The sequence below is a fragment of the Scylla paramamosain genome, chromosome 44, assembly GCF_035594125.1.
Source record: "Scylla paramamosain isolate STU-SP2022 chromosome 44, ASM3559412v1, whole genome shotgun sequence".
NCBI classification, from domain to species: Eukaryota; Metazoa; Arthropoda; class Malacostraca; order Decapoda; family Portunidae; genus Scylla; species Scylla paramamosain.
The window spans coordinates 8096014-8121742 of record NC_087194.1 but is presented as its reverse complement, the minus strand read 5'-3'; the positions used below and the strand labels follow the sequence as shown (position 1 = coordinate 8121742).

The 25729-nt window shown below is 38.5% G+C and overlaps 1 protein-coding gene across 3 annotated transcripts in view; it reads right to left on the bottom strand.

The window, feature by feature from the left end:
- Nucleotides 1-8060: 8060 nt before the first annotated feature.
- The window catches only part of LOC135094048 (equilibrative nucleoside transporter 1-like), a 199579-nt gene continuing 181910 nt past the window's right edge, over nucleotides 8061-25729 (bottom strand). For 2 of the 3 annotated variants that reach the window (XM_063993791.1, XM_063993796.1), the window contains exon 10: nucleotides 8061-8285. In XM_063993791.1, the coding sequence (XP_063849861.1) occupies nucleotides 8165-8285 (121 nt within the window). In that variant the 3' untranslated portion in view covers nucleotides 8061-8164. Of the gene's footprint in view, nucleotides 8286-25259 lie in introns of those variants that run through there. The other variant, XM_063993795.1, reaches the window with a different exon arrangement.

The window sequence follows — 25729 nt, the reverse complement described above, 5'->3', positions numbered from 1 at the left end:
CATTCAGAATCTTACTTTGTGGGAAGACAACATTGTTTCTGAAGATTCTTAGCCTTCCATACTTGTCCCAGCTCTGTGCACAGTGAAGTGCAGGACACTTTCCTTATTTTCAGAAAACATTCTCCTTACCCACCTAAATGTTGTGACTTATCCACCATTGTGCGTATTAGGCAAACCGTGTCTCACAATCTGATGCTCAGTTTTGATAGAGTAAGGATAGACAGCAAAATGTGTGACTACATCCATTACATACCATTAAACATTGGTCATCAACACTTGTACTCAGGGGAAGTCCAATATATATATATATATATATATATATATATATATATATATATATATATATATATATATATATATATATATATATATATATATATATATATATATATATAGCTGATTTGCCTGATATGATATATATACAGGGTGTTCCACGAGTTAAGATACATGCTTCTGGATTTGATAGTTCAAGTAAGTGTAAGTCGAAAATACTCTATATACATATGTTAAGTTTTCCTTTGTTTTAAGAGAAATTAACCTGTAAGTTGTGTGTTGCAGGAGCCGCTCGCCTGTTGGGTCTCCGCCTCAATCCCTCCCTCTTTTGCTTGCTACGTAACCGAGTGCCGCCGTCCGGCATTAAGTGATCGTGTGTGTGTGTGTGTGTGTGTGTGTGTGTGTGTGTGTGTGTGTGTGTGTGTGTACAATCTACACAGTCAAAGCCTTACAGGAAACAGTTAGCAAATGACAAATTAAATTTCTGTAAGTCAGTGAAGAAAATGTACTGGTAACACAGCAATACAGTGGTTGTTAAGTGTTAATTTTTAAACATACGTGGCAACTTCCCAACGACACAGCTATAACCCTTTGTGTCTCGCAACTAGAGGGGGGAGTCACAGCCCGTCTTCTGAAGACAACTCTTTTCCTTTACACATACTACATGGACTACATACTCACAGCATTCATTCAAAATTCAAAATTTTATGGCGATTCGTACAACAGCAGAGTCTCCGTCTGGGAAGGGGACCACGAATGTTACCAGGTCAAACTGCTCTTCTTCTGTTATCGACTTTGTGTCTTAACACTCTCCTCAACTTTATCTTCATTTACTTCAGCAACATTCGCGGAATAAGATCTGATTTTCAATCTGTGGAACACCACCTCTCCTCAATAGAAAACTCATCTTCTTTCCCTCACTAAAACACAGGTGTATGAGGCAATTGACAGTACTCCCCCTTCTCTGTTCTTACTTTCTCTATTCTCATTTTCAATCCAAAGCTGAAAATTGCATCTGTGTGCGCAACAACCTAACTTGCTCTCGTGCCCACGCTCCTGAAGCTTCAGAATTTTCTTTATCTGGCTATGACTACAGAGTCACTCTCAAACTAAATTTATCCTTGTTGTATGCCTCTTACCTAACTCCTCTGACTATACAAAATTCTTTGATAGTGTAACTCTTTGATAGTGTAACGCCAGAGGAGGTCCCTCTGGCGTTTTGCATTTGTTAATAAGGAGGACCTGAGGAGGTATTATTTAGATTTTCCTTTGAATGAATACTGCTTTCGTGTTAGGGACCCATCTCTGTGTGCTGAGTATATTATGGAGGTGATAGTGTCTGGCATGGAGGCGTACATTCCTCACTCTTTCTCGCCCTAAACCTTCCAAACTTTTATTTATTTATTTATTTATTTATTTTTTTTTTTTACGCAGCCAGTTCTCTATACATAATAGAGAAGTGGCCCCACAAAAGCTACATGAGCCTTCTATTACCTGAATCTCATGCACTATATATTTCTACCTGGAGTCATGTCAAGTCAGTATAAGGTGCTTGAACGTTCCACCACATGTACTATATATTTCTATCTGTACGAGGGGTGTTCATTAAAGATTTCCCCTGACCCACTCCCGGTTATTGTAGGAGGCTGAAACGGTGCATGTATAATAGTACATATCTCTATAGGTCACGTGGTAATTTGGAGCTCTGAACTCATATTTGTTTCTCTTTTACAAGTGCTAAGGTAGAGTAAGGTGTGATAATGGAGCCAGTTGAATGCGGAGCGATCATCAGGTTCCTGTACTTGAGAGGCCGCACACCAAGGGAGACTTTCGATGAGATGAAGATACTTATGAGGAGGATGCCCCATCATATGACGTTGTCAAGCACTGGCATCGTCAATTCAAGTGTGGTCGGACATCGGTGGAAGCAGCTCCCATTCCCGGGTGACCACAGTCCGCCATTGATGAAGAGACCATCCGGCAAGTGGAGGCCGCCATTTTGGAGGATCGCCGCATAACCGTTCGCCAACTAGCCCAAGATGTCGATATCAATGTGAGGTCTATGGATAAAATTATTCATGACCATTTGCACATGCGGAAGTTGTCTGCACGATGGGTTCCCAGGTTGCTGACACCTTTCCAGAAGCAGGAACGAGTCCAATGTTCCCAGGCTCTTTTGACCATGTACCAAAAAAACCAGGAGGAGTTTTTCGACAGACCAATCATGCAGGACGAAACATGAATCTATCACTATGATCCAGAAAGTAAAGCCCAGTCGAAGCAGTGGAAGCATTATGACTCACCACCTCCGAAGAAGGCACGTGTCCAACCCTCGGCGGGCAAGGCCATGCTCACGGTCTTTTGGGACCAGTGCGGAGTAGTGATGATGGATTTCCTGGCAAAGCGTACCACAATTACCGGGAGGCCATCAAAACCAGGAAGCTTGGCATGCTGACCAAAGGGATCCACCTCCTGCAGGACAACACCACGTTTTACAACGCGCATGTTGCCCAGACGAAAGCACGGTCCTGCGGCTATGAAATTCTTCCTCACTGCCCTTACCCTCCCGACCTCGCACTATCTGACTTCCACCTCTTTCCAATCATGAAGTTATTTTTGAAGGGCAAGCTCTTCTCAGACGATCAAACGCTTATTTCCGAAGTCAAGTCGTGACTTCTGACGCAACCTTCAGACTTCTACAGACGAGGTCTTCACAGCTGCATAAAGCAATGGTAGAAGTGTGTCACCCTTGGTGGTGTCTATGTAGAAAAAGAATAATAACTCTGCCAAGTTTCGTTTCACTCAGTCCATGGGAAGTGGGTTAGGGGAAATCTTTAATGAATATTCCTCGTATCATGCCAAGTATGTTCTCCAACTAGCCAAAAAATCCTTCATCAACAGAAAATGACAAAATCTTTCTAGACCTAACTCCCCTCATGATTTCTGGCAAATATCTCTGATAACTTTACTTTTTCATCTTTCCTTCAATCTGATAGTACTACTGCCATTTCACCTATACCTAAGTAGAACCATTTGCCCAAACCTTTGCTAAAAAAAAAAAAATCTGTCTTGGATGATTCAAGGCTGTTTCTCCCTCTGCTGCACCTTCCGAGTACCTACCTATTAAGAGTATGCTACCTATTAAGATCCTTCACAGTGGTGTTTTCCATGCACTTGGAAGGAACCTGATGGGGTTCCTCCTACTGTTTTACGAAAATGTGCCTCTGTGCTTACAAATTGCCTATTCATATCCCATGTCTAGCTAAAACAGGTCCTATGAAGTTAGGGGTTCTGAGTCGTCTCCAATAGTTTTCCTCACCCACCCAGCTGCTAATTCTGTACAAGGTCATTATCCGTCCATGAATGGAGTATGCTTTACATGTATGGGGGAGTTCCACAAATATGCCGCATTTTTTAACAGGAAGGAATCAAAAGCATTTCGTCTTATCAACTTCTCTCCTCTAACTGACTGTCTTCCGCCTCTCTCATCGCCGTAATGTTGCATCTCATGCTATTTCCTACTGCTTTTTTCAAGTTAACTGCTCTTCTGTTCTTGCAAACTTCATGCTTCTCCTTATCCCATAGCCTCACTGCTCAAAAATTTCTACTTTCAAAACTATTCTATCCACCTCGCTAATGCAAGAGTTGATCAGTATTTTCAGTCATTCATCCCTTTCCTGTTAAACTCTGGAACTCCCTGGCTTCTTTTGTATTTCGCCCTTCTATGACTTGAACTCTTTCGAGAGGGAAGTTTCAAGACTATTATCCACCGTCATTATATATATATATATAAATATATATATATATATATATATATATATATATATATATATATATATATATATATATATATATATATATATATATATATATATATATATATATATATATATATATATATATATATATATATATATATATATATATATTTATTATTGCCATTTGACTATGAAAACAAATATATTTAAAATATAGGCAAATGCATTTCCTTATAAGTAACTACAAGTATATCTATAAATACCTGTATATATAAGTATGCATTTAGATATATTATACATTATAATGAGAACACTAGAAACACATAAAGATTAAAGAAAAACATTAAATATCATAAAGTCATTTCTTAAGAAAAGTGAAGAAAAATTATTACATGAATTAGCACAAAATAAATATTTTTATGAAAATGCAACATACATTCAAAAATTGTTTTCAAGCTATGTAATGAAGTGGTATCTTTTGGAAATCATTGTTTAATTTTGCAGAAAAAAATAGTCCTTGAAATAATTAAAATTAATTTATCATCTTGTATCAAATGAGGCGCTGTGACCAAAATCATTCTGGCAATGGTACTTCAATTATTGATGAGAGGCAGTAGGCACCTGCCAAAACGATAATTACTCCCAGTGAGGTCTAAAGCACTGGATCAAGGATTGCTGTGAACTTATCATTAAACCCAGCTGTGACCTCACTGAACGTTTCCCTTTGTGTCTCACAATACAAGGGGGCAGTCACAGCCTGCCCTCTAAAGACAACTCTCTTCCTCGACACAAAACTACAAGCACCTAATAACATACACACCCTTCACTCAAAAATTCAAAATTATCATGGCGACTCCTACACCAGCCTCGGAGTACCCATCTGGGGAGGGGACCACAAATGTCCCAAGGTCGTACTGCTCTTCTGATAACGACTCTAAGTGTCTTGACACCCCCTCAACTTTTTCTTCATTATTTTCTGCAAGATTCGCGATCTAGGATCTAATTTTCAATCTCTAGAACACCACCTCTCCTCTTCTAAACCTCATCTTATTTTCCTCACTAAAACTCAGGTGTCAGAGGCAACTGAGAGTAGCCCCTTTTCTCTTCCCTCCTACTTTCTCCATCCTCATTGTCAATCCAAAGCTGGGTCTAGCGTTTATGTGCACAACAACTTAACCTGCTCTCGTGCCCACACTTTTCAATCTTCCGAGTTTTTCACCATCTGGCTACGACTACAGAGTCACTCTGTAGTCTCTTTATCTGTGTTGTATGCCTCTCACCTAACTCCTCTGACTATAAGAAACTCTTTGACTACTTAACTTACGAAGTGGAGCACATTCTGACCCTCTTCCCTTTTGCAGCGATCTCCATTCTTGTAGACTTCAATGTTCACCACCAGCTTTGGCTTTCCTCTCCCTTCACTGACCATCCTGGTGAACTTTGCTGTTCAATTTTGCTATCCTCGACGATCTAGAGCAATTGGTGAAACGCCCTACTCGTATTCCTGACCGTTTTGGAGATACGCCCAATATTTATTATCTTTTCCTGACCTCTAATACTTCTGCTTATGCTGTCACCCATTCTTCTTCGTTGGGCTCCTCCGATTACAATCTCATATCTGTGCCTTGTCCTATCGTTCCAATCCCTCTGGCGTTTTGCCTCTGCTAGCTGGGGGGGACCTGAGGAGGTATTTTGCTGATTTTTCTTGGAATGACTACTTGCGTCCGTGTCAGACACCCATCTTTGTGTGCCGAGTGCATAACGGAGGTGATTATGTCTTGGATGGAGGCGTACATTCCTCACTTTTTTTTTTCTCGACCTAAACCTTCCAAACATTGGTTTAACACAGCTTGTTCTCGTGCTATGCATGATAAAGAGGTGGTCCACAAAATGTACTTAAGCCACCAGAATCTCATGCACTTTATATTTCTGCCCGGAACCATGTTTTCCAAATAGCCAAAAACTCCTTCATTAATAGAAAGTGTCAAGATCTTTCAAGATCTAACTCCCCTCGTGACTTCTGGTATCTAGTTAAAAATATATCCAATAACTTTGCTTCATCTTTCCCTCCTTTATTTCAACCAGATGGCACCACTGCTATCACACACCTATCTCTAGAGCTAAACTCTTCGCTCAAACCTTTCCTAAAAACTCTACCTTGGACGATTCAGGGCTTGTTCCTCCCTCTCCTCCACCTTCCGACTACTTCATGCTACCTATTAAAATTCTTCGCCATGATGTTTTCCATGCTCTCGCTAGCCTAAACCCTCGGAAGGCTTATGGACCTGATGGGTATCCCTCCTATTGTTCTCCGAAACTATGCCTCCATGTTTGCACCTTGCCTAGTCAAACTTTTCCAACTCTGTCTGTCAACATCTACCTTTCCTTCTTGCTGGAAGTTTGCCTACATTCAGCCTGTTCCTAAAAAGGGTGACCGTTCTAATAAGAACATAAGAACATAAGAAATAAGGGAAGCTGCAAGAAGCGACCAGGCTTACACGTGGCAGTCCCTGTATGAACACACCTACCTATTTCCATCTGCTATCCCCATCCATAAACTTGTCTAATCTTCTCTTAAAGCTCTCTAGTGTCCTAGCACTAACTACATGATTACTGAGTCCATTCCACTCATCTACCACTCTATTTGAGAACCAATTTTTTCCTATCTCCTTCCTAAACCTAAATTTTTCAAGCTTGAACCCGTTATTTCTTGTTCTACCCTGGTTGCTGAACCTAAGAATTTTGCTTACATCTCCCTTGTTATAACCTTTATACCACTTAAAGACTTCTATCAGGTCCCCTCTTAACCTACGTCTCTCTAAAGAATGTTAATTTAACAGCTTCAACCTCGCCTCGTAAGGAAGCCTCGTCTCGCCCCGCAACCTCGCCTCATAATCCCTCAAACTACCACCCTATTGCTTTAATTTCCTGCCTATCTAAGGTTTTTGAATCTATCCTCAACAGGAAGATTCTTAAACATCTATCACTTCACAACCTTCTATCTGATCACCAGTATGTGTTCCGTCAAGGCCGCTCTACTGGTGATCTTCTGGCTTTCCTTACTGACTCTTGGTCATCCCCTTTTAGAGATTTTGGTGAAACTTTTGCTGTTGCCTTGTGTATATCAAAAGCTTTTGATAGAGTCTGGCACAAAGCTCTGATTTCCAAACTACCCTCCTACGGCTTCTATCCTTCTCTCTGTAACTTCATCTCAAGTTTGCTTCCTTTCTAACGGTTCTATTGCTCCTGTGGTAGACAGTAACTGTTCTCCTAAATATATTAACAGTGGTATTCCTCAGGGTTCTGTCCTGCCACCCACTCTCTTCTTCTTATTCATCAATAACCTTCTAAACCAAACTTCTTATTCTATCCACTCCTACGCTGATGATGCCACCCTGCACTTTTCCACGTCTTTTCATAGACGTCCAACCCTTCAGGAAGTAAACATTTCACGCTGGGAAGCTACAGGACGCCTGACTTCTGATCTTTCTGAAATTTCTGACTGGGGCAGGGCAAACTTGGTGTTGTTCAATGCCTCAAAAACTCAATTCCTCCATCTATCAACTCGACACAACCTTCCAGACAACTATCCCCTCTTCTTCAATGACACTCAACTGTCCCCTTCTTCTACACTGAACATCCTCGATCTGTCCTTTACTTATAATCTGAACTGGAAACTTCACATTTCATCTCTAGCTAGAACATCTTCTATGAAGTCAAGCGTTCTGAGATGTCTCCGCCAGTTTTTCTCACCACCCCCAGCTGCTAACTCTGTACAAGGGCCTTATCCGTCCATGTATGGAGTATGCTTAACCAGTATTCTCAATCATTCATTCCTTTCTCTGGTAAACTCTGGAACTGCCTGCCTGCTTCTATATTTCCACCTTCCTATGACTTGAATTCCTTCAAGAGGGAGGTTTCAAGACATTTATCTTTCAATTTTTTTACTATCGCTTTGGACATTATTCGGGGACTGGCATCTCAGTGGGCTTCTTTTTTTTTATTGGATTTTTTTTGTCCTTGGCAGCAATAAAAAAATAGAGAGAGAGAGAGAGAGAGAGAGAGAGAGAGAGAGAGAGAGAGAGAGAGAGAGAGAGAGAGAGAGAGAGAGAGAGAGAGAGAGAGAGAGAGAGCTATACAGACGTCCACAGAACCACCAGCGCGGGAGAAATAAGGGAGCCAGCCACCAGTCCCACACCCACCATGGCAACCATTATCGCTCCGCCCATTTCCAGCTCGTCGTCATTCACCAGACTGTTGAGAGAGAGAGAGAGAGAGATCTTTGATTATCACTACCAGTAATGTTGTTAATATATATATATATATATATATATATATATATATATATATATATATATATATATATATATATATATATATATATATATATATATATATATATATATATATATATATATATATATATATATATATGATTTGATGATGAGGAAACAGGGTGAATCTGGAGAGATTAAGCTTACGGCCGCATTATTAAATTCTCCCTTCCCCTTCCCTTCGCCGTTTGTGATATCCCTGTGGGTATGTTGAAAAATGCGGCAACGGGGTAGAAAAATTGTTGACTCGGTGGAGTGAGAGACAAGACACCCTCACCTTCCCTTCATATATTTTTGGAAATAATACAATTACTGATTTGTTTTTATAGAAGGTAATGCGTTTATAAACGTAAAAGAAAACAATGAATGATGTAACATTTCAGACTTTGCTTAAATGGATATATTTGTAATGTTTCTGGAGACGTTGGTGTTCCTATGTAATTGTAAACATACTTCGTGGCGGTGCGGCCTCCCACTGAGTATGGTATGAGTTGCCAGAGAGAGAGAGAGAGAGAGAGAGAGAGAGAGAGAGAGAGAGAGAGAGAGAGAATGATATCCATTTTCTTTAATATAAGCACTCCACAAACACACACACACACACACACACAGAGACACACATGCTGGCTGTAAAAGTGAGCATCTCTTGCTAGTAGTAGCAGTGTAGCAGTGTAGTAGTGTGTAGCATGGCAGAGAGCGTGACTGGCAAACATTAGACAATGTTGTATATAAATGCATAAATCACTCAGTGTGGCATAACTATGCAGCTCATACCGGTAGGCCTAGACAGCTTCCGGGACCCGCGGGAGTGATCTTCAAAGTAACCAACATATCTCTGATTTTTTCATTTGCTATTTACTTGTAGATCATCAACTTTATGCATTGTTTTACATTATATAATGTATATTATATGTTCCTAAAAAGGGTGACCTTTCTAATCCCTTAAACTACCATCCTATTGCTTTAATTTCCTGCCTATTAAAAGTTTTTTAATCTATCCTCATCAGGAAGATTCTTAAACATCTATCACTTCACAACTTTCTATCTGATCCCCAATACGGGTTCCGTCAAGGTCGCTTTACTGATGATCTTCTGGCTTTCCCTACTGAGTCTTGGTCATCCTCTTTTAGAGATTTTTATGAAATTTTTGCTGTTGCCTCAGACATATCAAAAGCTTTTGATAGAGTCTGGCACAAAGCTTTGATTTCCAAACTACTCGTACCTTCCTATGGCTTCTATCCTTCTCACTGTAACTTCATCTCAAGTTTGCTTCTTTTCTGACCGTTCTATTGCTCCTGTGGTAGACGGTCACTGTTCTTCTCCTAAATCTATTAACAGCGGTGTTCCTCAGGGTTCTGTCCTGTCACCCACTCTCTTCTTATTATTCAACAATGACCTTCTAAACCAAACTTCTTGTCCTATCCACTCCTACGCTGATGATACCACCCTGCACTTTTCCACGTCTCTTCATAGACGTCCAACCCTTCAGTAAGTAAACATTTCACGCAGGGAAGCCACAGAACGCCTGACTTCTGATCTTTCTAAAATTTCCGATTGGGGCAGAGAAAACTTGGTATTGTTCAATGTCTCAAAAACTCAATTCCTCCATCTATCAACTCAATACAAGCTTCCAGACAACTATCCCCTCTTCTTCAGTGAAATTCAACTCTCCCCCTCTTCTACACTGAACATCCTCGGTCTGTCCTTTTCTCATAATCTGAACTGGAAACTTCACATCTTATCTCTATCTAAAAACAGCTTCTATAAATTTAGGTATTCTAAGACGTCTCTGCTAGTTTTTCTCGCCCTTCCAGCTGCTAACTCTGCAAGGGCCTTATCCGTTTATGTATGGAGTATTCTTCACATGCCTGGTAGGGGGGATAGGGGCGGTTTCACTCATACTGCTCTTCTAGACAAGATGGAATCAAAAACTTTTTGTTCCATCAGCTCTCCTCTAACTGACTGTCTTCAGCATCTTTCTTATCGCCGCAATGTTGCATCTCTTTCTATCTTCTATCGCTATTTTCATGCTAATTGCTCTTCATATCTTACAAACAGCATCCCTTCCCTACTCTTTCTCTCACCCTTATTCTCTCCACCTCTCTAATGCAAGAGTTAACCCGTATTCTCAATCATTCATCCCTTTCTCTGGTAAACTCTGGAACTCCCTGCCTGCTTCTGTATTTCCACCTTCCTATGACGAACTACTTCAAGAGGGAGGTTTCAAGACACTTATCCTTCAATTTTTTTTTTTTTTCTTTCTTTTTGACTACCACTTCGGACCCTATTCGGGGACTGGCATCTCAGTGGCCTTTTATGGGATTTTTTTTTTCTTTTTGTTGCCTTTGGCCGGTGTCCCACGTACATCAAAAAAAAAAAAAAAAAAAATATTAGTGAAAATGTAAGTGAAAAACGCATTCACTGTCTCATTTCTCAGAATTATTATTATTATTTTTTATTTTATTTTATTTTATTTATTTTTTTTTTGAAAGGGCTACCAACACTAATTATGGCCACCATGGTGAATCATGGGCATGGGAAGGTGATGGGATTGTTCTCAAATACTCCAACTCCGCGGGTGAGGTCGGGGACGGGACGGGGAAGGGGGAATTTAATTCCACAGCCATAGTCCCTCTGAAGAAGACCGTTGGTGGAAACGTTAGAAAAGTAAAGATCTCCAGATTCATTCTGTGTTTCCTCTTCATCACATTCCACATACATTTCTAAACTATAGAATATATATATATATATATATATATATATATATATATATATATATATATATATATATATATATATATATATATATATATATATATATATATATATATATATATATATATATATATATATATATATATATATATATATATATATATATATATATATATATATATATATATATATATATATATATATATATATATATATATATATATATATATATATATATATATATATATATATATATATATATATATATATATATATATATATATATATATATATATATATATATATATATATATATTGTAACGGTGTCACATAATTAATAATAATATGTATTATATTTATAATGCCTTGCCTGATTAACAATATAAATGTATGTATACGTATATGCATAAGTGTAGATAGTGGGTGTTGGCGGATAAGGGTGGGGCGGATATGATCACGCCACCCTACGTCACACACACACACCATGGAACTTTCCATACTCCTTTTATTGCCATCGATAAGTAATCGGTAGCACCTACATTATAGTATCTAAGTATTCTCCATAGTTAATCTCTCCCTAATGTATTTTGGCATGTATTACTCTTAGCTATAAGAAGCTTTTCCCTTGCCTTATTTATGTAATTAGAGAGTTATAATTATGAATATATTCATGTACTGTGAGTGCGGTCAACCCGCCCCTATTTCTACTGTCAGCACTTTTTGAAGGCGCTAAGCGTCCCTTGTGCCGGCTCCGGCAGTCTCTTGCCAGGATGTAACGCTGTATCACGCAGAGGACATCCGTTGTCCCGTACGCGCCACACCCTTCTCCAGAACTTTGTACATACATCTAAATATACCTATTTTTATACGTTCACCTTTGACATCCACCTGAAAACCACAGAAACTCACCAAGAGTGACTTTACCTATTATACAAAGGTAAGAAACTAATGAACAGTGTCCAGCGGTAACTGATAATTCAAAACCAGTCTGGAACAATATATATATATATATATATATATATATATATATATATATATATATATATATATATATATATATATATATATATATATGCCCTTAAAAATAAAAATGTATTTTTTTGATAAATAATGATAAAAATATGTAATCATTTATGATAAAGATTCGGTAATCTGATCATCTCTCTCTCTCTTTTTTTTTTTTTTTTTGTAAGACTTTAATCATAGACTTTCATGTGCTTTCAATATAGTAATGAGAACCTTCTCTCAGAACAATAAAACTCTTCTCTTTCTATTATGAAAAAATGACGTTTATCAAAGGGAAGTGTAAGTCATATTAAATCAAAATATGCCTAAATCTACCAGAAAGAAAAAAAAAATGATTTTTTTATCTTTTATTCTGAGACTTTTTGTTCTCTGGATACTACCAGTCACAGTAACTCCCGTACATAAATCTGCTGATCATGTAACAATAAGGAACTTTTCAAAACTAAATCAAATCACACGTTATATCATCCGAGATGTGACCTTTCCCCACCCCTCTGCTAATAAAATAAATAAATAAATAAGTAAATAAATACAAAGAAAATATGCTCGTTGCTACTCATTTGTCATTTGGTTTAAAATCTAGCCAGCTGCAGTAACGATGAACGACGTGCCAGGAAAAAGAAACGCGTTGGCAGCGTTGTTGTTATTTGCTATATTTTCCCTTTGAAATAAATCTAACCACACGCTATACCCTCCTAATCTAACAAAGGATTTCATCCCTGCTTCCTAAACCACCATTAGGGCTTACTTCATAGCCGATTTCTGTTTTTGTGATCGTTACCAATGAGTGGTGATGTCCATCACCAACAACAGATCTGATTTCACAGACGTTTTTCGCGGCGTTGTTTGTTTTGGTCCTTACCAGGAATTGGAACCTTTGGTAACGTTGACTTTAGAGCTGCTGGGCCTCCCCAAAGGAGCTTACCAGAGCATTTATTTCTTGCAAATATCACAAGTTCTTATCCTCTTATATCAGTTCCTAAATTGTATATTAAAAGTATTTAACAATGCAACAACATTTTGTAGGTTATAATAGTAATATGATAAAATTTAAAAAGAATTTGGATGGCTTCACTAGCTGATGAAAACTTCACTACCTGTCACCCTTATTTCATCTGCTACGCTTCCTTGGTTAGAAATTGTAATAATCCTCACATATGCATAGGATGTATGGAATTTGTCATCTAAGAGAAATATTAGATAATATTAAAATAACATAACCATTTCCATCAGAGGGCTAGGCTTGCTTCCGATAGGCTAGGTTTAGATTAATTCAGTTCATTAATTTAATTGTTAATTCTTTCAATGGGTAGATCATGACTAAAAGAAATAAATAATCACCGTCTTAAAATTAGTAAGCTAGGGCTATTTCCATAAAACCCGAAGTATTTCAGTCTAACAATGTATGTGTGTAGCATTGAGGAAGAGAGAAATTATTTATTGTGTGCCTGGTTAACATATGTAGAGTTTGGTGAATGTCAGGCAGATATTCAAAGGGAAGAATTTAAATCACAAAATGTAACCATGTTTGCAGTGGATGGATAGGGCGTGTTGAAGGCACCACTGATATATTTCTATTTTCCATGTCTTTCTTTTAGTGTTGGCTTGGTCAGTTCTTTTGTCATGATTTGACTCATTTTGTCTAATAAGGGGGATCCGGCATGCCAACATTACCGAATAAGAGTTATTCTTTTTGTTATGATCGTTACCAGGTTGGGGATCACCGAAACCACGAAAACAACTACTGTGAAATTGGATCGAGGTGTTGGTAATGCCTGTTTCCAGGTTAGTAAGGCTCTTGCTTGGGAACGTTGCCAAGTGACTGTGAAATCGGCCCTTTGAAAGCTGTGCATCAGTCTTCTGGTCACATAACACTAAGACTGGCCAGCTACAGCCATTACACTGTTACACAGAGCAGCCTAGTTGCGAGTAAATCTGAGAAAAAAAACAAAGAAAATAAAGAGAGACAAAAGAGTGGGAGGCAGATGAATTGAGGCGCGTTGGGATTTGTATACGAAATTTTGTTGAAAAGCCTAATTTACCCATTTATTTATTTTCCCACTTCCTTTTGTTTTGGCATATTAGAACCCCTACCCCAACCAAGATTGAAAGCCAGTTTATAATAAGATCAAATTACAACTGGCCCTTTTTAATAAGTGTTTAACTACAGTTTAATAAATTAAACTGTAGTTGGCGCTGACAAAGTGGGCAAATTGGGTGTCGCGATCGCATGCCTGGCCGCCCCCATTCTTCCCCATTCCCTCCCCTTCCTCTGTCACATGATCAAGGGACCGAGCCCTTCTATTTTTGTGTACGGCGTCGTTTAGGGCTAAGTAGCGGTCTGATATCAGTAAAGAGAAGACCTTAGTAAAGAGCCTGTAATGTGGGAGTGTGTTAAGGGCATATGGCTATTAATGCTTGGAAGAATATTAGTCGTGCATCTCCCAATGTATATTATTGTGGGGTTAGTCTCTGGCTGTTCTTGGCATTTGTGAAGTACATAAATTGTTCTTGACCCTGCTCAGAGCTCTGTTGCTGTGTCATGTCGTGTGCCGGCATTTTTCCTGGAGCGAATAAGTGACCCCCCCCCCCCTTGCCTGAGTGTCGTCGTCGTCTAAAATTTAGACGACGACGACACACAAAAAGCCCAGTTACATTTAATGTAACTGGGCTTTTTGTGTATTATTGTCTGTCTTCCTGGCCAGAGGATATATTTTTCTGGTTAACTTTCTGAACACCCAAAGCTGGCTGTCTAGAATATCTTATTGAATAGTGGAAGGCTGCTGATGAAGGCGGTTTGCTCATGTCATGGAACAAAAGTAAAAGAAAAAAAAAAAAAGAATAAATCAACAAATAAATAAATAAAATAAATCAATAAATAAATAAATAAACAGAGGGGATACAGAAGTTAACATCATTCGATAATGAATATGCAGAATTATCAAGTCAAGATTAACCTAAAGGAACGACAACGTTTCTATTTTTTTTTATCGTAAATAAAACTTTGTATATATATATATATATATATATATATATATATATATATATATATATATATATATATATATATATATATATATATATATATATATATATATATATATATATATTCGAGATCAGTAAGAACTTAGGCGAAAGATATTAAATGAAATTGTAATCTAGAAATTTACATTATATATATATATATATATATATATATATATATATATATATATATATATATATATATATATATATATATATATATATATATATATATATATATATATATATATCTTTGAATTGAGAACTTGGCTTTGCGCAGAAGAATACATCATCCCTACGCCAATAATATGTGAGAACTGGAAAACCAGTGTTCCCAGCTTTTGTTGAACAAGTCAGATAAAAAAAAAAAAAACACCTTACACAAAATGTTATAGATTAAGTGGAAACTTCTAAGAAATGTTAATTCTATGTAGTTATGGAGAAATTCTGAGAATAATATTTAAGATCTAAATTTAATAGTCAGTGTTAGGTTCTGTTATATATATATATATATATATATATATATATATATATATATATATATATATATATATATATATATATATATATATATATATATATATATATATATATATATAGATATAGATAGATAGATAGATAGATAGATAGATAGATAGATAGATAGATAGGTAGATAGATAGATAGATAGATAGATAGATACTTATATCAAATAGAATTAATGTTTTTTTGTCATGAGACTTTCCAGTGCATTATAGAACCCCGGCTACTTAATAAGAACAACGCTACCATACCACATATATATATATATATATATATATATATATATATATATATATATATATATATATATATATATATATATATATATATATATATATATATATATATAGATAGATAGATAGATAGATAGATAGATAGATAGATAGATAGATAGATAGATAAATATAGATAGATAGATAGATGTAGATATTAGTGGTGGGCAGGAACTGATAACTTAAGTATTGACGGAATTGATTCCTTGGGCTGGCGGATCCGTTGGAACCGGTTCCGGAACCGGTTTCGCGGAGAATTATGTTGAGTGCGCGACCGGTATCAGTCTTGGAGCCGCCAGAGCGCGGGGTGAGTACCAGTCTTGGAGCCGCCAGCACGCTGCTCAGACGATTATAAGGCGGAACCGGTTACGGAATCGGTTCCGTGGGGAATCGTGTAGAACGCGCGGTGAGTACCAAGTCTTGGAGCCGCTATCGCGCTGCTCAGGACTCATCTAGAATACTGGCAGAGATTATTACCAACTCCTGATCCTGAAAGACCGAGGCTCTGGAATAGATTGGATATTGGATAGTGGATGGATGCACAGTTTAGTTGGTATTTACTTTCCTTTTATCTCACAAAGAATTTGCTTATGTTTATACAGGATGTAACGCAAGTTTCTACAAATACTGAAAGAGATTAAAGAACGTATAATTCCAAGTAGAAAATGTTCTATACACATATGCATTTTAAGAACATAAGAACATAAGAAATAAGGGAAGCTGCAAGAAGCGACCAGGCTTACACGTGGCAGTCCCTGTATGAAATATACCTACCTATTTCCATCTATTATCCCCATCCATAAACTTGTCTAATCTTCTCTTAAAGCTCTCTAGTGTCCTAGCATTAACAACATGATTACAGAGTCCGTTCCACTCATCTACCACTCTATTTGAGAACCATTTTTTTCCTATCTCCTTCCTAACCCTAAATTTTTCAAGCTTGTACCCGTTATTTCTTGTTTTACCCTGGTTGCTGATCCTAAGAATTTTGCCTACATCCCCCTTGTTATAACCCTTATAACACTTAAACACTTCTATCAGGTCCCCTCTTAACCTACGTCTCTCTAAAAAATGTAAATTTAACAGCTTCAACCTCGCCTCGTAAGGAATACTCCTCATCCCCTGTATCCTTTTAGTCATTCTCCTCTGTACTGATTTTAATAGACCTATATCTTTCCTGTAATGTGGAGACCAGAACTGCACAGCGTAGTCTAGATGAGGTCTGACCAGCGCCAAGTATAACTTTAATACTACTTCCGGCCTTCTATTTTTAACACTCCTAAAAATTAATCCTAGTACCCTATTTGCCCTGTTTCTGGCTTCTATGCATTGTTTCCCTAGACGGAGTTCCGAGTTAACTATAACTCCTAAATCTTTCTCGTACCCTGTACCTACCAGAGTTTGGTTGTTTAATGTGTACCTATTGTGTGGGTTTCCTCTACGTACGCTAAGCACTTTGCACTTATTGATATTAAATTGCATTTGCCATCTATCAGTCCATTCATTCATTCTATCTAAATCTGCCTGAAAGGTGATGGCATCCGATTCTGACCTAATTAATCTACCTATCTTTGTGTCATCCGCAAATTTACTAACATCACTACTAATTCCACTATCCAAGTCATTGATATATATTAGAAATAACAATGGCCCTAATAATGATCCCTGTGGCACACCACTAATTACATGACCCCACTCGGATTTCGAGCCGTTTATTACCACTCTCCGTGGCCTGTCACTAAGCCATGACCCTATGCAACCTAACACCTTCCCATCTATCCCGTGTGCCCTAACCTTTCTCAGGAGCCTTTGATGGGGTACCTTGTCAAATGCTTTACTAAAGTCCAGATATAAGATATCATAACTATCACCATTATCTACCTCCTCGTACACCTTACTGTAAAAACTTAACAAATTTGTCAGGCAAGACTTCCCCTTCGTGAAGCCATGCGTGTGACTGATTTATCAAGTTATGTTTGTCGAAATGTTCCCTAATGTTCCTCGCTATTATTGACTCTAACATTTTACCTACAACTGAAGTTAAGCTGACAGGTCTATAATTAGACACTAAAGTTTTATCTCCTTTCTTAAAGATGGGTACTACATTAGCCTGCCTCCACATTACTGGTACTTCACCCGACTCCAGTGATTTCCTAAAGACAGAAACTAACGGCTCACTAATAATCTCTTTGCATTCCTCAAGTACTCTGGGTTGTCTTGAACTCTGTTGTCTGGGTGTCTTCAACTTTTTAGCCTATCTATCTTCTGTTCCACTATCTCCCTAGTTATTAAAATATGTCAGCTTCTCATTCTCATCTGCTCTAAACACCTGTTCACTACCTGGCATATCCTGCATGTTTTCCTGGGTGAAGACAGTTAAAAAATACTCATTCAGAAGTTTACTAATCTCCTCCCCAGAACTAACCAGCTCCCCATCTGCTGCCTTTAATGGACCTATAGTATCCTTATTCTTCGTCCTGTATATCTGATAAAATCCCTTGGGGTCCGTCTTCGCCTGGCTGGCTACCTTTAATTCATAATTGTTCTTAGTTTTCCTCGTTAACTTCCTGACTGTTCTAACTAAGTAATTACATTGTGTCCTTAAAACTTCTTCACCTGCCCTTAATCTCTTATATATATATATATATATATATATATATATATATATATATATATATATATATATATATATATATATATATATATATATATATATATATATATATATATATATATATATATATATATAATATATATATATATACTTCTCTTACGGCCTATATAATGCTTTAACCTAGCGATCATCCATTTAGGATCATTTTTTTTTGTGATCTTATTGTCCTATACGGGATGTTTGCTAACTGACCTGTATGAACTTTATCTACGAAATATTTATACAATTCATCTACATTTACCTCACCTAATCCCCTCATTGCGGCCCCTACCATCCTCTCCACTCCCTCAGCTATTAGCCTCGACCTCACCTCTCTCATTTCAGCATGACCTGACATTCCAACATACTCACACCTATCTCCCCCTTCCTCTTTCCTCCTCCCCTTCCGGACACATCTTCCCTCCTCTTGTCCTACACACTCACGCCTCACCTCACCTCTCTCATCCTGCCTTATCTCTCTGAACTCCGTCCCTGACCTGACCTCACCCTGCATCCTTTGCCAGTCCACTCCTTGGAGGTACCTTTTTAATTCTTCAAAATCTGCTCTCCTAAAATCAGGTATTTTACTAGTGTTTTTGTTTCTAACAGTTTCTTCCCATTCTAAATTGTACCTAATTTCCCTATGGTCACTGTTACCTAGCTGTCCTCCAACCTCTACCTGCGTGACTGCTTCCTCTCTGTTAGTTAGAATTAAATCTAGAATATTATTCCCCCTTGTGGGTTCTACGACTGTTTTAAAAAATTATCCTGAATTACCTTAAGAAATTCCTCTGCTTCCTTGTTACCCACAATCAGACTCCAGTCGATATTCCTAAAATTAAAATCTCCTACCACACATACCTGACTGTACCTGCCTGCTCTATTTAATTCCTGCCATAGTGAGGTGTTAATTTCCTCTGTACTGGTCGGTGGTCTGTACATTGCATACAAAAAAATGTACTATGCGTGTAGCTAGGAGATGACGGACAGACAGTTGCATTGTCGCAGCCTTGTAGGTGCCACTTGTTTAAATTACGAATGGTTTTATCTTATTTTTTGCAGGTTGTGGCAGATAATTAAGGCTGTTACAGTATCTTGTAACAAGACAAACGGTATTGAAAAACATGTAATTTACCGATAAGCATTACATGACAATATTATTGCAGTGATTAAAAATACTCCTGTAAAATGTTATGTGGCATCATCAAAGCATGGGAGAAGGGGGAAGCGAGTCCGAGCGACCTTGAAAAGCTGAGTGATGATGCCACGTAGCATTTTACAGTACTTTTAATTACCGCAATAATGTTGTCGTATAATGCTTATCGGTAAATTGCATGCTTTTTAACACTATTTGTCTTGTTATAAGATACCATCTGATGACAGAGTCATTTGTAAAACAATTTGAGTCTTGCAGCTGAGCGATCAAGAGGCGGCGGCAGAAGTGGGACGGCAGGGACAAGTCACGTGAGAGAGCATGTGGGAGCGGCCAGTGTTCGCACTTCCCTAAATAGGGCGTGATATTCTCATTTGTGTGTCTTCGATCGCACAACACCGCTTTGCCACCACTGCTTCTGGAGCTTTTGCCACCCACTATCAGACCTGATTTGTCACCTCTGTTGTTCAGGAGTTGATGACTGATGATGCTTATTACTTGCCAGTCGATGAGGATGCTTGGAGTGTTGGTAGTGTGGAGGACCGGAGTGAGCCGGTGATTCTGGCAGCATGGAGGTCGTGGCTAGTTTGTTGATACGTTGGTATGTGTGCGAGTAAGACACGATGATGAGAGTTCTTGATTTAATAATAGGTAGATAGTTTGTACACACTGGACTCGAGATGAAATTGTAACGTGACGATTGATTGTACTCTCTCTCTCTCTCTCTGAAGTAAAATGATTTATAACTGAGCAGCGTCTCTCACGGCTGACTGTGATCGAGCGGAACTGAGTGAGAGACCAAGACTGACTGCTCGTGACTGGGTGACTGACTGACTGTCTCTGACTGTGACTGAACTGGAACTGAGAGCTCCCTACATGCAGGCCATATTTATCTAAGTGGATCGCAGATAATTATCCCTAAGGACTAGAAGTTGTTGTGAAATTCCCTTGAGAGGTAAAAAAGGGGGACGAACGCAGATGTTATCCCAAAGGACTGGAAGTGGGTTTGAAATTCCTTTGAGGTAAAGAAGGAGAAATGACCAGGAAGGAAGACGAACATATGTAACAGGGAACAGTGTGGCATGCTCCCTCCACCATGTCAGAGGATCTTCTCTAGAGATGCGTGGTTCATCTAGCTATCTCTTTAGTTCAATGTATGGGCCTGCCAATGAATCTGTCGATACCTGAACAATTTTCTGTCTTGGCATCAAAACAACTCCAAAGGGATTTCTTTTTTTCCTTGAACCACGGTGATATTGAGTGGTTTTGCTGCAGTGTGTGATGTGCTTGCAGCGCATGGAGCATCCTCTGAACACATTTCGTTTACTAGGCGTTCTTCTACCACTTTGATATTTGAATGTTCAGAAAATGGAACCTTGTTAAATCCTGGATCCAAATGAGTGGCAGTTTTGAGGATGAAAGATCCCTCCATTGCAGAGAACCTTTGTTCCATTTGTCTCTTTTGTTCTCCAAGAGAGTGCTGGTTGTTTATTGGCTGGAGCCTGGTGGGAAGGATGGAATTTATGTACTCTTCAATTCCTCTCACCATTGGTATATCTTCGAATTAGAGGTGACTTTTTTGGCTGATATTTCTTTAGTCGCCTCCTCAAATGGTTTCAAGACATTTATGGTGTTCTGAAGGAGTACAAGTTTTCTCCAGATAGCAAAGAGTGTATGTCAAGGGATCATGTTGCTCTAAATATCGTTCCATCATATATTATGTAGAATTCCATCTAGTTTCTACATCCTGAATAAGTTTTTTCGAAGCCTGCTTGTGCTGCTCTTGCACCCGCATGAGCTTATCAAAAGCCTTCACGCTGTGATGGATAAAAAAAAAAAAAACTTACAATAGTCTTTATTTTTTCTTTTAGCTTCTGGACATCCTCAGTGTTCTTAATGGAGTCCTGAACAACTAGATTCAAAGTATGTGCAAAGTACGGGATATGACGAACATTCATTTGTTTTATTGCTGCAGTTATGTTAGCAGCATTCCCAGTCACAATTGAGTGAATTTCATCTAAAATGTTTTATTTATTGCAGACAAGTCTTATCACTTAAGCAATATTATCACCTATATGGGACTTAACCATACGAACAATATCAAGCACATCAGACTTGGGGACCAACTCTGGGTATATGTAATGAGCTGTTACTCTGATTAATGCTTTTGTTTGTCGTGATGTCCATATGTTTGTTGTTAAAACAATAGGTTTAGCTCCAGCTCTTGACAGGCTCTCTCTACCTCTCTATTATAAATAGAAGGTCTCTCTGCAGCTTGGCAAGTCATATCTAATCTCTTGAACCCCAGGTCTTCAACAACAGATAGTGGTTGTAAGACTTCCACTATCATCCTGACAACCAGAGTATCAAGTTCTTTCCTTTTTATTCGAGTCATTCTTATAGGGATGAGCCCTAGTGATGGCCTCGATCAGTGTTGGTTAAGCAGAGGTGGATGGTCTGGGGTGCTTGGCAGCAATTTCCATATCTGCATCCTTCTTTAACTCCTCATATTCAATGGAATGTCTGGTGCGCAGGTGTTTCATCATGTTCGATGTACTTCCACTGTACTTCAGCTTATCTTTACACACCATGCATACAATGATGTCAGACAATGTCTGCTCCATGTACGTCCACACTGGAGCTGTTCTATTCCGCTTGGATGCCATTGTTTTACATGAAATTTAGGCTTAATAAATTAAATGTACACCTCTGTTTTCTATGCTCTGACGCTGCAAAGTAGGTACAAACGCGATATGTGCACCTTTAGCATGCTGCCTTTGAAAAAGACTTGGTGCCTGTAAAAATATTATCTTATAATGTGAGAGAGGAAGGGTTGGAGTACATCGTGCAAGTAAGTTATTTTGAGTATCTGAAAAGATAAGATCTTTGTTTATTCATGAGGAAGTGGGTCACAGGTCCCTCTTTCTAAAGCAGTTTTAGCTCTTATGAGCAAGCTTTTTTTTTTTTTTTTTTGTGGGAACAGTAAAATGGAAAGAAAGAAGGAACATGGGTGGAAGAACAGTTTGGTGAAAGTTGAAATATAGTGGGAGATCTAAAAGGTGACAGGCTAACCCTCTTGCTGTTAATGAGCAAGTCAAGATTCAAGATTCAAGAGGGGGACAGACAGTGGGGGTGAAATTAGAGGGGGGAAGTAGGGTTGAGAGTTGGAGGGAACAGTTTTGGTGAAAGTGAAATATAGTTAGAGAGTAATAGGTGGCGGGCTGTACGCCTTGCTTTTCATGAGCAAGTCGCCGGCCGCGCACCACTATTTATACCCTATGTCATGACGTCACATGACATCAAATCAGAGTGCAAAGAAACTATTATGCATATGGCAACACTAAATCGGTGCATACTATTGGCCATCATGAACGAATTATTTTCATATCATTTATGTGATTTTTTTGAATACTGGATGAAAGGGCGCTATTTCGTGCATAATTTCTTTACACTCCATTTCGTTCACTTGTAGATACCATCCTGAATAATATTCATGATTACATATTTTAAACAATGCATAACTGTTTGTGATTTGTAACTCACGAGTATCAGCCATTAGTACTCACGAGGAACCGTTAAGGCGTAACCAGCTCCAAGACTCAGAACCAGTTCCAAGCAAGGCCTAGCGGAACCGTGGTAACCAATTCCGGAACCGATTTCCGCCGAACCCTAGCGCCATTTTTTTTTTTTTTTTTTTAAGTCCGTTTGCTTTGGCCGTAGATGGTAGGCTGTGCTGATGCAACCCAATGACGCTCCACCCAGTTAGTTATTTCCCAAGAACCTCACCCCAACCCAAAGAAATTAATCAGTTATTTAACAAGAAATCCTCACCATAATCCTAGTTCTGAAACATTTTGAAGTGTATCCGCCTGAATATGGCCCCAAAGTAACAATTTTCTCTGATCAAAGCCCTTTGCAATTTTTAAATCGTTTTAAACTCAAGAACGTGCGGCTCACTCAGTGGAGCCTATTATTGCAAGAGTATAACCTTGATGTTAAATATAAAAAGGGGGCAGACAACATAATGGCTGATTGTTTTATCCAGTGGGTAATTAAATAAGTTGTTGTGTGTATCTAAAAAATTTGTAAGGCAACATAATTTTTTTTTCTTTGGGGAGGAGCGTGTTATGCATAGCAGTCTAGCTGCAAGTAAATCTGAAAACAAAGAGAAAGAATGAAGAATAGAGAAAGACAGAAGAGCGGAAGGCAGATGAGTTGTGATGCGTTGGGGATTTGTATGGTGAATTGTTGAAAAGCCTAGTGTAACCATTTATTTCCCCTACCTATTGTTTTCCATATTGAAAGTAATATATATATACCCCATGCAAGACCAAAACCCAATATTGATAATGAAAATTAAACCGGGTGGTTTAAGCTGCGAAGCACCTTAAAGCACATATTACTTACTGTCCCCCAGCGGTGGGGGTTTTAGACGCATCGAAGACCTAGTCATATGGAGCCCACTTGTTCACGGCACACCAACTGTCGCGCCGCCATGATGGTTGCAAGGAATGACATGTCGCTAGAAATGACTCTGTTTTCAATATATGAAACTTTAACTGCATTCTGATCACACTGTCGTGTTCACGAGACTTAATGTAATAATATATTTCAGCATTCAATGATTAACTGTTGAAAATGGCGAGCATAAGTAAAACACGTTATAAACATTTCCTATCATCTTCACAGTTCAGCTTGTCCTAATACCAATTTATTTTTTGTTTTGTCAAGTTTTCACAATACATTTTCATCCTACAGTCCTTTTCAGTTCTTAATTCCTCAATCTATAAACTCGACACAACCTTCCAGACAACTATCCCCTTTTCTTCAATGACACTCAACCGTCTCCCTCTTTTATACTTATACTCTTTTACAATGAACATCCTCGGTCTGTCCTTTTTCTTATTCATCTAAACAGGGAACTTCACATATCTCTACCTAAAACAGCTTCTATGAAGTTAGGCGTTTTGAGATGTCTCCGCCAGTTTTTCTAACACCCCCCCCCCAGCTGCTAACTCTTTACAAGGGGCTTATCCATCCATGCATGGAGTATGCTTCACATGTTTGGTGGGGGTGGGGGTTCCACTCATACCGCTCTTCTAGACAGGGTGGAATCAAAAGCTTTTCGTCTCATCAGCTCCTCTCCTCTGACTGTCTTCAGCCTCTCTCTCATCGCCGCAATGTTGCATCTCTAGCTATCTTCTACCGTGATTTTCATGCTTATTGTTCTTCTGATCTTGCTAACGGTATGCCTCCCCTCCTCCCGCGGGCTCACTGCACAGGACTTTCGTCTTTCTCTCACCCTTATTTTATCCATCTCTCTAATGCAAGAGTTAACCAATATTCTCAATCATTCATGTCTTTCTCTGGTAAACTCTGGAACTCCCTGCCTGCTTCTGTATTTCCACCTTCCTGTGACTTTAATTCCTTCAAGGTGGAGGTTTCAAGACACTTATCCTTCAATTTTTGACTACCGCTTCAGATCCTGTTCAGGGACCAGCATTTCAGTAGTTTTTTTTTTTTTTTTTGCCCTGGGCCGGTGTTCCTCCACAAAAAAAAAAAAAAAATGCCTAATCTGATGGTGTCAATTAAAACTGACTATCCCATATATGAAGTGAGTCATATTATGGTGGTAGCCCATACAGATGGCTAGTCCATGGCTACTTTCGATGTCTCGGAAGGACGGAAGGACGTAACTTATCACTGACTCTACTCAGAACTGTTGCTGTGTGGTGTCATGTCGTGTTGTGTCATGTCAGCGTCTTCCTAGGAGTGGGCAAGTGACCCCTCTCAGTGTCTGAGTGTCGTGATCATCTAAATGTTACTGGCTTTGTGTTATTATCAGTGGCGGCTCGTGACTGTTACTGATGGGGGGGCTGTCTCACATTCAAATAAAATCTTAAATGCTTTTATTGTTATTGTTTAACATACCATTGATTGATAGATTATAAAGATAGATAGATAATTATTTAATTCTTTAGGTCTTATCCTAACAGTAAATG